The sequence below is a fragment of the Rousettus aegyptiacus genome, unplaced genomic scaffold (assembly GCF_014176215.1).
Source record: "Rousettus aegyptiacus isolate mRouAeg1 unplaced genomic scaffold, mRouAeg1.p scaffold_m13_p_7, whole genome shotgun sequence".
Classification (NCBI taxonomy): domain Eukaryota; kingdom Metazoa; phylum Chordata; class Mammalia; order Chiroptera; family Pteropodidae; genus Rousettus; species Rousettus aegyptiacus.
This window is the reverse complement of record NW_023416310.1, coordinates 113,218,418-113,231,308: the sequence shown is the minus strand read 5'-3', so window position 1 is coordinate 113,231,308 and position 12,891 is coordinate 113,218,418. Positions and strand designations below refer to the sequence as shown.

Here is a 12,891-nt window from a genome sequence, read left to right as displayed (position 1 = left end):
CTCTTGTCCAAAAATTTGAGGTATATTTTCTCTTGTCCAAAATTTTGAGATGTAGAAAAACCTTGCAAACTTCAAATAAAGAAATTTTGACTTGATATAATGATCAGTATAAATTCCGTAATAGTGTAATGTGTTTTACTACATTCAAATACATAGAATAAAATAGGTGGAACAATGGGGAGAGAAATCAGTCTATGTATAGTGAAAATTCTCAAAATTGGTTTCAATGAGCATAGAAGGAACGCTCAGTCCTTGCTTATACATCAATATAGCTTTTAACTCCCTCCTTCTAGCAACTTCTATGTGTAGTGAGTACTCCGTGTTAGGAGACACTTAAAAATTCTCTTTTTGCTTCTTAATCCAGGGCACAATTTCCATTTCTCAATACCTCCTCTTCCTAGCACCTATTTCGATATTTCTTCACATTCTCTATTAAAATGATTATTCTGTCTACATTAGAGTTCCAAAACATTCCTGTCTAATTGAGAGTTCCATTAACAGAAGCTTGCGATGATCCATTCCCACTCACTTCAGGGTTCCCGTCATTTAAGACAAGTTTCTAGGGATGAGTGATGCACTTAGGAACTTGTCCTCTGTTCTCTTTTGTAACCACAACCACAAGTCGTCTAGGCGGCCAGGTCTCCTGGCACAGGCTGGTGCGGCGGGGCACGAGGGCTGGGCGTCCCGCGGTCCCACCTGCTCCAAGCGCTGCGCGGTGGCTCGGGGTTAGCTGCCTGGGCTGCGGAGAGAGAACGCGGGCACACACAGGCGCAGGGCCGCCAGGAGCTAGGAGGAGGCAGGTTCGTAGGAGACGCGGACCCGGAGAAGGTCATTGCGTTTCGACTGGTGACCAGGTTACATAAGGCAGCGCAATGAGGAGGTCGCCACACGTGGGCAGGGCCGGGCCGCGCCCGCTGTGCCGGCCCCGCCCCTGCCCGAGTGGGTTGCTACCTCGCTGGGCCAGGCTGCCCTCGCGCGCGGGGACAAGCCCCAGCCTTGCGCCTGTCCCCGCTGTGGCCGCCGCAGCTTGGAGTGCGCCGCCAGCAGATGCGTTGGCTTTCGGCGAAGGCGGCTGACCATCCTTCCTCCTCATCTCCTTCCCTCCGGGTCTACGCGGCCGCAGTCCCGCCATTATGAGCCCCGAGCCGGTTCCGCCGCTGCCGCTCCCATATCTTGGCTGCGACCATGGAGAGCCTCTGGCCAAGCGAATAGAGAAGGGAGACGAGTCCTTTCGTGCAGGCGAGTACGAGACGGCCGCCGAGCTCCTACGCTCCGTGATGGCCGGGGTGACGCAGCCCGAGCGCAGCCTGTGCCTTCGGCTGGGGGACGCGATGGCCCGCGCCGGCCGGCTCCCTGAAGCTCTGGGCGCGTTCCGCGGCGCTGCGCGGCTCGGGGCCCTGTGGAGCTGGCTGGCGGCCTGGTGCGCGCCCTCGGCCAAAGCGGGGGTAGGTTGCTGGCAGGGAAGCCGGGCTGCGTCCCCGGGACGCCGAGCGGGGAGCCGGCAGCTTTGGCGCCCGCCGAGCCCTGCGACCTGCTCTGCTGCCCGCGCTGCCAGCGGCTGCTCCACGAGCCAGTGACCCTGCCGTGCGGGCTCACGGTGTGCAGGCGCTGCGTGGAGCCAGGTCCCGCGCGGCCGCAGGCGTGGCGCGTTAACGTGGTGCTAAGCAGCCTGCTGGAGAAGTGCTTCCCGGACGAGGGTCGTGTGTGCAGGCTGGTCGGCCAGGCGCGGAGTCTGCAGCGCCAGCAGCAGCCAGAGGCTGCGCTGCTCAGGTGCCAGCAGGCCCTGGATCTGGGTAAGTTCCCATCTCTGGGAACTGGCCCGCCTTCCCTCACACCTGTCGAGAGGCGGGGCTGGGAGTAGAGAGCTTTGTCAAGCTCAGGGGTTATTTTGCTTTCTGAAGCTGGTAAAGTGCAGATGCACCCGAGGTGGCTGGTGTCAGAAGCCAGGGGCACACCACCCCGCACCCCTACCCCCGTGTGTATTTTCCTGGATTTCCGCAGCCTTCCTGAGCAGCCCTGTAAGGCCAAGACTGCCTATAAAGTCATCTCAGCTGTTGAGTGGGATAGCGAAGTGTTTTTACTCGTCCTACAGGAAAATGCAAATAACCACCACCCTAGAGGTGCAAAAGAAGTGCTTTGTAGTGGGGCAGGATGGCTTTGAGATTTCAGCTAGTGAATCCAGGAAGGGAGCACTTCTACTCTGGTTTTACTACTTCATGCTGTCTGGTGCCCTCTCAGGCCATTCCATGTTATAATGGCGCAATGAGCTTATTATACTAACCTAGTATGTGTGGGTTTTTTAATGATTTTTTTTTTTTAATCAAAGTCTGTGACCAACACTAGGCTCTCTTTGCTGCCTCCCTGCCCCGCCCCGCTCCTGCTCCTCCCCACTACTTGTTAAGAATATGTAATTTAAAGGAAGACCAAACTTAGGTCATTGTATTTGAGTCTGAATGAGGATACTCTATTGACAGTTGTTTTGGGTGCAGAAGTGTGTGTGTGGAGGGTGATAATGTTTTCTAAATTCACTGGTTTTGAAACAGGGTATATATGATTTAACTCACTAGTCAAGAAGACTTGTTTAATCTTTTGTTATCAAAAGAGTCTTGTGTGTTATAGTCAGTATGGATTTTATTTTAGATTTAGGATTAAGGTTTTCTCTTTTAGAAGGTACACATATCAAAACTGGGGAATTCTCTGCTGGACCAGAGCAATAAAATTTCTGTAAGAAATATCCGGTAGCCTTTTTGCAGCTAGCACATTTTTGCTTTAACAAGCTGTGTATTTTTGAGTTTTCAACTGTCTTATTATATATGGTGCAAAGTAACACTATTTGTTAGAAATATTGTATAAGCCACATATGTAATTTTAAATTACTATATTTTGTTTTTAATTTTTTAATTTAATTTAATTTAATTTAATTATTTTATTTTATTTTATTTTATTTTATTTTATTTTATTTTCCTCCTCCCCTCTCTCCACTCTCTGCTGGTAACCACTAGTCCATTATCCATGTCCATGAGTCTCTGTTAGTTTGTCCTGTTCATTTGTTGCTTTTAGGTTTATATCCCACCTGCGATATCATGTGATTTTCGACCTTTTATATCTGGCTTATTTCATTTAGTATGATTATTTCAAGGTCCATATATGTTTTTGCAAATGGAAGCATTTCATCTCTTCCTATGACTGAGTAGTATTCCATTGTATATATGTACCACAGTTGCTTTAGCCAGTCATCTGTCATAGGACATGGTAGGGACATTTTAAAAGGGTGAAAAGCAGGTGAGGAATATTTTTAATCCTATGTATCCAAAATATTATTTTAACATATCTTCAATGTAAAAAAAAAATCCATATTTTACTTTAAAAAAAATGAAATCTTTGAAATCCATTGTGGCTTTACATTTACTCCCCACCCTAATTCAGGCATCAAATTTTCATCAGAAGTACTTCCTCTCCATTAAGATTTCACAAAATTTAGAGTTGAAAAAGTAGACTCACATGTTGAAGTTGTTCCAAATTAACTTAAAAGCTTTCCTTTAACTGAATAGAGTATCAATTTTTTAAGCTTAAATTTCTGTAAATTAAAATGAAATAAAATTAATAACTCAGTTATTTTGTTGAACTAGCCCCATTCATTCTGCAAATTATACTCCTGAAAATTTGTTTGGAAGTATCTGGAAATGTTAAATATGACCTTTGGTCAAGCAATTTCAGAGGTACATGCATGTTGTGCACTGTAAAAATGTACGAGAGTGTGTCACCTTAGAGATAGCCCTGAAGTGAAACAGCCCAACATCTAGTGAGATCGGAATGAATGGGTAAATATTATGATATCTTTATGGAATACTATACAGAAAGTGAACCAACTATATTTACATGTGGATGAATCACAATGTGAAGTGAAAGAAGCCAGACTCAAAAATATTTTAGTGTGTGATTCTATTCATCTGTAAGTCTAAACAGGCGATATTACTATAACATGTTAGAAGAAAGTCAGGGAAGTGGTTTCTTTTGGAGGGACCTGTGGGGTAATAGTTATGTTTTCTGATCTAGAGAATGGATACACGAGTGTCTTTATTTTGTGATAGTTCATTGAACTGTATACTCGTGATTTGTAACTTTTCCATGTATGCATTAGATCTCAATTTACAAGTTTTAAAAAAAAGACTATTACAGTCAATTTGTCATAAGAACTTTTATTTACTATATTCAGTATTCATTTTCCATTCAAAGATTAAAAAAGAAATCCAAGTTTCCTTAGTTTAAAATTTTATAGAAAAAATTAATTTCATGCTAAATTAGTCCCCCAAATTTTTTAATATAGTAAAAATGTCACGAGTGTTTCAAATCAGAAATGCCTCTGTTTAGATCTAGGCTGACACTTACTTAAATGTGGATCTAATCAAGTGTGGTAATTATTAATACTGTTCCTCAAATATTTTTATCTCTATACCTTCCCCAAACAAAGTAGAATAGCATTCCTGGTCACATGAGGCCAGGAATGCTATTCTCCTCAGGTGGAGCCACATGACTAATTTTGGCCAATAAGTTGTTAGTGGAATTCAAAATAACTAATGGATATGTTAAAACAGAAATGTATGAAAAGATAAAGAATTCAGTAGTTAACTGTATATATATATATATATATATATATATATATATATATATGTAAAAAAAAACCCCAAAACCCAACCAAACAGGTAGTATAGAACTGCAAAATATACCTGAGGTTGAGAATTAGATGGATTAAAAAAAATAGACTGGACATATCAGAAGTTGGATGAGAATACTCAGGAACAAGTCAATAGAAAAATATCCAAACTGAATCACAGAGAAAAAGAACAAGCAAAGTAGAACCTAAGAGATACGTGGGACACAGACAAAAGGTCTACGAAATTTGAATCCTGGAAGAGGGAGAAGGGGCAAGAAACATATTTGAAGAAAAAATGGCTGAGAATTTTCCAAATTGGTAGAGAAACTTTAATTCACTGAATCAAGAAGCTCAGTAAGCCCAACAGGATAAACACAAATACGCAGGATGAAACAAATCTAAGTTATAGTCAGGTTACTGAAAATCAAAGATAAGGAGACATTTAAAAGCGGTCAGAAAACACAGGACATTTCCCTTCAAAGGAGCTATAATAAGACTGACAGCTGATTTTACAACAAAATAATTAAAACTGGAAGATAATGGAATAACATCTTTAAGATGCTGAAAGGGTGGGGGTGGGGGGATAGCTTACCTGGAATTCTTTTCTTGGTTGAAAATATCTTTCAGAAATGAAGACAAAAACCAATATGCTTTAATCCAAAGAAATAAATAAGTAAAGCTTAAGGCTTTTTATTGCCACCAGAATTGCACTACACGAAGTAGTAAGGAATTCTTCAGGTTACAGAAAATGATCCAAATGTAAGTAAGGAACCAAAGGAAAGAGTGAAGTCCACCTGGAAGGGTAAATATAGGAATAGGCATAAGAGAATATTGATTATTTCAAGTGATAACAATATTTTGTATTTATAACATATATAAAAGCAAATCGTAAAACAGTAGCACAAAGCTAGGATGTGTGAATAAAGTTAAATTGTTATGTGGCCTGTGCATTGTTTTGGGTGTGGTAAATATACTGATTTAAAGTACACTGATAGATCAAGTTTGGATATTGTCTCTTGGGTAGCCACTGAAAGGATTATAAAATATAAAATTAAAGAGCTATGGTGGAATAATAAATACTTATTAATGCAAAAGAAAGTAAAAAGAAAAAAGCAGCAGGGAATAAGAGGGACAACTAAAAAATAAAAAAGTGAGCTCAGTTTGCATTAAATATAAATTATCTACATATTCCAGTTAAAAGGCAAGTAAGTGCTGACAAACTAGATTAAACAAAATACAGCCGCATGAGATACACATAAGGTTAATGTTAGATATAAGGATACAAAAAGGTTAAAGTTAATAAGATAGCAAAAAATACTATACAAAGACTGACCAGAAGAAATCTGATATGGCAGAAGTACTATGGGACAAGGTGAGTCTTTAAAGCAAGGATTGCCATGAGAGATGGAGATGTTTATGATAAATAGGTCAATTCAACAGAAAATATGTAACAATCCTAAATTCATATGCCAAAATCAGGTATATACACATATATAGAGAACTAAAGATGACAAAACTAATAGAGATAATTGGATATTTTGAAGAAAACTCTTACTAAGCTGATAAGGATAGGACATAGATTAGAACAATATACTTTACTTTGATTTAATTACTATATGGCAGCACATACAACTACTGCAGAATATATCATCTATTTATGTTCACATGATTATAAGCAGGGGGATGGATATGGTCTGAAGTTGTATTTGCCAACCCCTGGGTTAGGTCATAAAACAAGTTGAAACAAATATTAGAAGACTGACATCAGACAATACATGTTTTTTGAACACTATGGAGTTAAACTAAAATTCAGTAGCAAATAACTAAAATCTTCAGATTCTGGGAAAATATAGCAGAGTGTGAACATCCTTGGATCTCTCCCCTTGAAATAACAAGAAGCCAAACATCTAAAACTGAACAAAAACACCCAAAATGCACACCAGCATGTCTGGTGTGGGATCTGCACATAAGAGCTACCACAGGTCAGAATCTTGGGTGTTGGGCAGTGGACTGAGACAATAAGGAAGTTGCCTCTCACATCCACCGGAGCTCCTTGCAGGAGGATGGTGCAGCGACTTCCCTGATCAGCCCTGCCTGGAAGTGCTGGGACTTTTCTATACAGCCAGCAGCAGGGTTCAGTCATCAGGGCAGAAAGCAGAGAAGCGGGATGGGACAGCAGAGAACAGTTGATTTCTACTGGCCTAAGTTGCAAAACTGAGGCTGAGCTGCAGCCACCAACCCCCAGCCTAGAGGGCCCCTCTCCCATACCCTCTGAGACCAATCGCCATGGAACCCCAGGGGAATCTGAACAAATGCTACCAAGACTGTTGCTAATACTGGCAGGGACTGAAACTGAAAGTAGTGAGTGTGATTAAAATCTACAAGAAAATAAAAGACATTAGGCTTTATATAAAGCAGGGATCCAAGAGGTGTCTAACCAGAAGAAACCAAAAGAAAAGTGCCTTCTTTGCAGAAGGCTAAGGAGAGACCTCTTTATAATAAATCTTTCTGGGAAAACAACAGAATACACTTTCATTAATGCCCAGGTGGAGAAATAGTCCATTAAACACCATGAACAACCAAGGTGACAAGGCATCTCAGAAGAAAGAGAAAAATCTCCATAAAATGAGCTTACAGACATAGAAATATACAACTTAAGTAACAGAATTTAGGATGGTACTTCTGAAAGAACTCAGTGAGTTCCAAAACAAGTCATATCAACAATTTCAGAAATTGCAGAAACAGCTAGATGAGCTGAACAAGGAGACTGAAACCCTCAAAAAGAACCAAATAGAACTTCTAGAGATAAAAGACACACTGTAAAAATTGAAAAATAAAATAGCAAGCTTGGGTAGACCAAATGGAAGAAAGGATCAGTGATATCAAAGACAGATATCTCAAAATAAATCAGAATGAAGAAGAGCGAAACCGAAGAATGAAAAATAATGAAAGATAAATACAAGAATTAGCTGATACCGTCAGAAGAGGAAACATAAGAATAATGGGCATTACCGAAGGAGAGGAAAAGGAGCAGGGACTAGAAAGCATTTTCTGACAAACAGTGGACAAAAATTCCCCAAATCTAAGGAATAAGCTGGAACCTGGAATTCAAGAAGTCAACAGAACACCCAATTATCCCAACCCAATAAGGCCTTCACCAAGACACATTATATTGAAGTTATCAAAAATCAATGACAAAGATAGAATTCTCAGGGCAGCCAGGGAGGAGAAAATGGTAACATATAAAGGAAAACCCATTAGATTATCCTCAGACTTCTCAATGTAAACCTTACAAGCCAGAAAGAAATGGAAATTTTAAACCATTAAGTGAATAATAGTATCCTAGAATAATGTATCCAGCTGAGCTCTACTCTAGATATGAAAGAGAAATTAAGACCTTTTCAGACATACAAAAATTTGAGAGAATTATCCACTATGAGGCCTGCACTACAGGAAATTCTGAAAGGGGTCATCTCACCTAAAACAAAATAACAAAACAACAAACATACATAATTTGGAGTAAACTGACTATCAGGCAAATAGAAGTAGAGGAGTGCAACTCTTACTAAGAACAAGGCATTATAAACTTAAATACTCAGAAGAGAATTGCTATAGCAAGATAGTAATGAACGTTCAGCATACATAGAAACAAATTGAGACAACAATGACTAAAAAGGAGAATTCAAAGATCCAAATTCGCAAAGGGGAAGGGAGATAAGGCACGTGCAGAAGAAAAAATATACACAACTATCCTTTTCATATTTGTAATGGTAACTACACACCATAGAGTCAGAAAACAAGAAGAATCAGAGGCAAAATGCACAGAAACCAACCAAAATAAAGAAAATAGAAACACAAGGACAAGGAAGCAAGGGAAACACAGAGCTACCAGAAAGCAAAAGATAAAATGGCTGTAGAAGACCTCATATTTCAATAATAGCCCTAAATGTAAATGGACTGAACTCACCAATAAAAAGGCACAGAGATGCAGAATGGATCAACAAACAAAACTCAACCATATGTTGCCTTCAGGATTGACATCTCAGCTCCAAAGACAATTATAGACTCACAGTGAAAGAGTGGAAAATGATATTTCAAGCAGTGGCATTCAGAGAAAAGCAGGAGTAATGGTACTAATATCAGATGAAATAGACTTCAAAATAAAAAAGATAAAGAAAGGTGCTGAAGGACACTTCATAATAATAAAGGGAGTCATGCACCAAGAAGACATAACACTTATTAATGTCTATGCTCTCAATTAGGGAGCCCCGAAATATGTAAAGCAATTGCTAACAACTAAAGGGAGAAACAGACCAAAACACTATCATAGCAGGGGACTTAAATACCCCACTGCTGGATATGGACAGATTATCCAAACAGAAAGTCAATAAGGAAATAACATTCTTAAACAACACATTAGACTAACTGGACATAATTGACATTTACAGAACCTTCCATCCCAAAACAGCTGCTTATACATTCTTCTCTAGTGCACATGAAACATTCTCAAGAATAGACCACGTACTGAAACACAGAAATAGCCTCAGAAAATATAAGAGGGTTGACATCATACCAACCATATTCTCTGATCACAGTGCTTTGAAACTAGAGATCAACTGCAAAAAGAAATCAGGAAGAACCACAAATTCATGGAGATTCAACAACCTATTACTGAAGAATAACTGGGTCAGAGAAGAAATAAAAAGAGAGATCAAGAGATACATAGAAAAGAGAATAATGATAATGTTAATACAACATATCAAAACTTTTGGGACATGGCAAAATTAGTCATAAGAGGAAAATTCATATCATTACAGGCCTACCTCCAAAAACAAGAATGAGCCCAAATAAACAACCTAATGCTTCATCTTAAAAAACTAGAAAAGGAAGAACAAATGAGACCTAAAGTCAGTAGAAGGAAAGAAATAATCAAAATTAGAGCAGAAATAAATAAAATTAAAAACAAAACAAAAAAAAATAGAAAAAATAAATGCAACAAAGCTGGTTCTTTGAGAAGGTTAATAAAATTGACAAACTCCTGGCCAGACTCACTAAAGAAAAAAGAGAAAGGACACAAATAAACAAAATCTGTTATGAAAGAGAGGAAATTATGACTGTAATTGCAGAAATACAAAGGATTATGCAAGAATACTATGAAAAATATATAACACCAAATTTAATAACCTAGAAGAAATGGACCAGTAATTAGAAAAATACAATCTTCCTAGACTGAATCAAGAAGATCTGGAAAATCTAAATAGGCCAATCAGCAGTATGGAAATTGAAATGATCATCAAAACCCTACCAAAAAGTAAAAGTCCAGGACCAGATGGCTTCACCAGTGAATTCTACCAAACAACCAAAGAAGATTTAATACCCATTCTCCTCAAAATCTTCCAAATAATTGAAGAGGAGCCAATACTTCCCAACTCATTTTGTGAGGCCAATATTACCTTGACACCAAAACCTAGTAAAGATAACACACAAAAAAGAAAACTACAGTATCTCCCATGAACACAGATGCAAAAATCCTAAATAGTGAACTGAATACAGTATCACGATCAAGTGGGTTTCATCCCAGGGGCACAGGGATGGTTCAAAATACGCAAATCAATTAATGTAATACACCACATAAACAAATTAAAAAGTAAGAATCATATGATCAGATCAATAGATGCATAAAAAGACTTCAACAAGATACAGCATCCTTTTATGATCAAAACACTTAACAAAATTGGAATAGAAGGAAAGCACCTTAACATAATAAATGTCATCTATGACAAACCCTCAGCCAACATTATACTTAATGGTGAAAAACTAAAAATCTTCCCTCTAAGATCAGGAACAAGGCAAGGCTGTCCACTATTGCCACTGCTATTCAATATAACATTGGGAGTCCTAGCAAGTGTGATCAGGCAAGAGAAAGATATAAAAGGCATCCAAATAGGAAACAAGTCAAACTGTCACTATTTGCAGATGATATGATTCTCTATATAGAAAACCCTAAAGACTTCTCAAGAACACTACTAGAAACAATAAGCAAATACAGTAAAGTTTCTGGATACAAAATCAACGTTCAAAAATCCATAGCATTCCTGTACTGTACTAATGAAGCATCAGAAAAAGAAGTGAAAAAAATAATTCCTTTTGCAATTGTAACAAAAAGAATAAAATACCTAGGAATAAATTTAACAAAACATGTAAAGGACCTACATAATGAAAACTACAAGACCATATTAAAAGAAATCGAAGAAGATACAAAGAAATGGAAAGATATTCATGTTCTTGGATTGAAAGAATCACCATAGTTAAAAGGACCTTATTACCTAAAGCATTATACAGGTTTAATGCAATCCCCATTAAAATCCCGTTGGCATTTTTAAAGAAATAGAACAAGAAATCATCAGATTTGTATGGAAGCACAAAAGACCCCAAGTTGCCAAATCCATCCTGAGAAAAAAGAATGAGGCTGGAGGCGTCACTCTGCCCAATTTCAAATTATACTACAAAGTGACAGTAATCAAAACAGCGTGGTATTGGCAGCAAAACAGGCACATTGACAGAATTGAGAGTCCAGAAGTAAACCCATATTTATACAGGCAAATAATTTTTGACAAAAAAGCCAGAAACATACAGTGGAGAAAGGAAAGCCTCTTCAATAAATGGTGCTGGGAAAATTGGAAGACCACGTGCAAAAGAATGAAATTAGACTATTGTCTATCACCACACACCAAAATTAACTTAAGATGTATTCAGGACCTGAATATAAGACCTGAAACAATAAAATGCATGGAAGACAACATAGGAACGAAACTCAAGGACCTTGAACTTAAAGAAGATTTTATGACTTTGACCTCAAAGGCAAGGGAAGTAAAACCAAAAGTAAATGAATGGGACTACATCAAGCTAAAAAGCTTCTGCTCGGCAAAACAAATTGTCAACAAGATAAAGAGACAACTATCTGAATGGGAAAATATATTTGCAAGCGGCACCTCCGATAAGGGCCTAATATCCAAAATATACGAAGAACTCATACAACTCAATAACAACAACAACAAAACAACCAAATCAAAAAATGGGCAGAGGACCTGAACAGACACTTCTCCCTAGAGGACATACAAATGGCCAACAAATATCTGAAAAGATGCTCAACATCGCTAGCTATTAGGGAAATGCAAATCAAAACCACAATGAGATACCATCTCACACTTATTATAATGGCTATAATCAACAGGACAAGTAATAACAAATGTTGGAGAGAATGTAGAAAAAAAGGAACCCTCATACGCTGCTCGTGTGACTGCAAATTTGTATAGCCATTATGGAAAATGGTACAGAGGTTTCTCAAAAAACTAAGAATTGATCTACCATATGATGCACCAATCCCAAGTTTTTGGGTATTTACCCCCAAAACTTGAAAATCCATATCCAAAAAGATATTTGCACACTGATGTTCATAGTAGCATTATTCACAGTGGCCAGGACATGGAAGCAACTGAAGTGTCCTACAATAGATGATTGGGTAAAGAAGCTGTGGTACATATATACAATGGAATATTACTCAGCTGTAAGAAGAGATGAAATACTGCCATTTGTGACAACATGAAAGGACCTCGAGATAATCATGCTAAGCGAAATAAGCCAGACTGAAAAAGTAGAAAGTCACATGATATCACTTAGATGTGGTATATAAACCTAAAAACAACAAATGAGCGGGACAATTGAAAAGAGACTCATGGACATGGACTATAGACTAGTGGTTACCAGAGGACTATAGAGTAGTGGTTACAGGTAGGACTGGGGAGGAGGAGTGAGGTAGGTGGGGTAAAGGGGGTCAAATATAGGGGGGTAGGGGGAGGGTGAAGTGGGTAAAGGGGATCAAATATATGGTAGCTGAAGGAAACTGGAGTTTGAGTGGTAATCACAGAATAGAATATATAGGTGTCAAGTTATAATGTACACCTGAAAATTACATAATTGTATTAACCAATGTTACCCCAACAAACTTAATAAAAAAAGAGAATATCTTAAAGTATTTGGAAATTAAGCAATAAGTTTTTATGTATCTTATAGGTCAAATTAGAAATCACAAAGAAAATTAGCAAATATTTTAGCTGAATGATAATGAAAATGCAGATATCAAAAACAATGTGATGCCATTGCAACCGTGCTTAGAAATTTATTGCTTTAAATGTCTATACTGCAGAAGAACAGTTGAAAATTTGCAATCTCCAGGC

General features: G+C 38.5%; 1 protein-coding gene across 1 annotated transcript in view; it reads left to right on the top strand.

Annotated features, from left to right (window-relative positions):
* Nucleotides 1-967: 967 nt before the first annotated feature.
* LONRF2 (LON peptidase N-terminal domain and ring finger 2) overlaps nt 968-12,891 on the top strand; it is a 98,885-nt gene continuing 86,961 nt past the window's right edge. The window contains 1 exon segment of the mRNA XM_036225085.1: nt 968-1,239. Coding sequence (XP_036080978.1) covers nt 1,134-1,239 — 106 coding nt within the window. The 5' untranslated portion in view covers nt 968-1,133.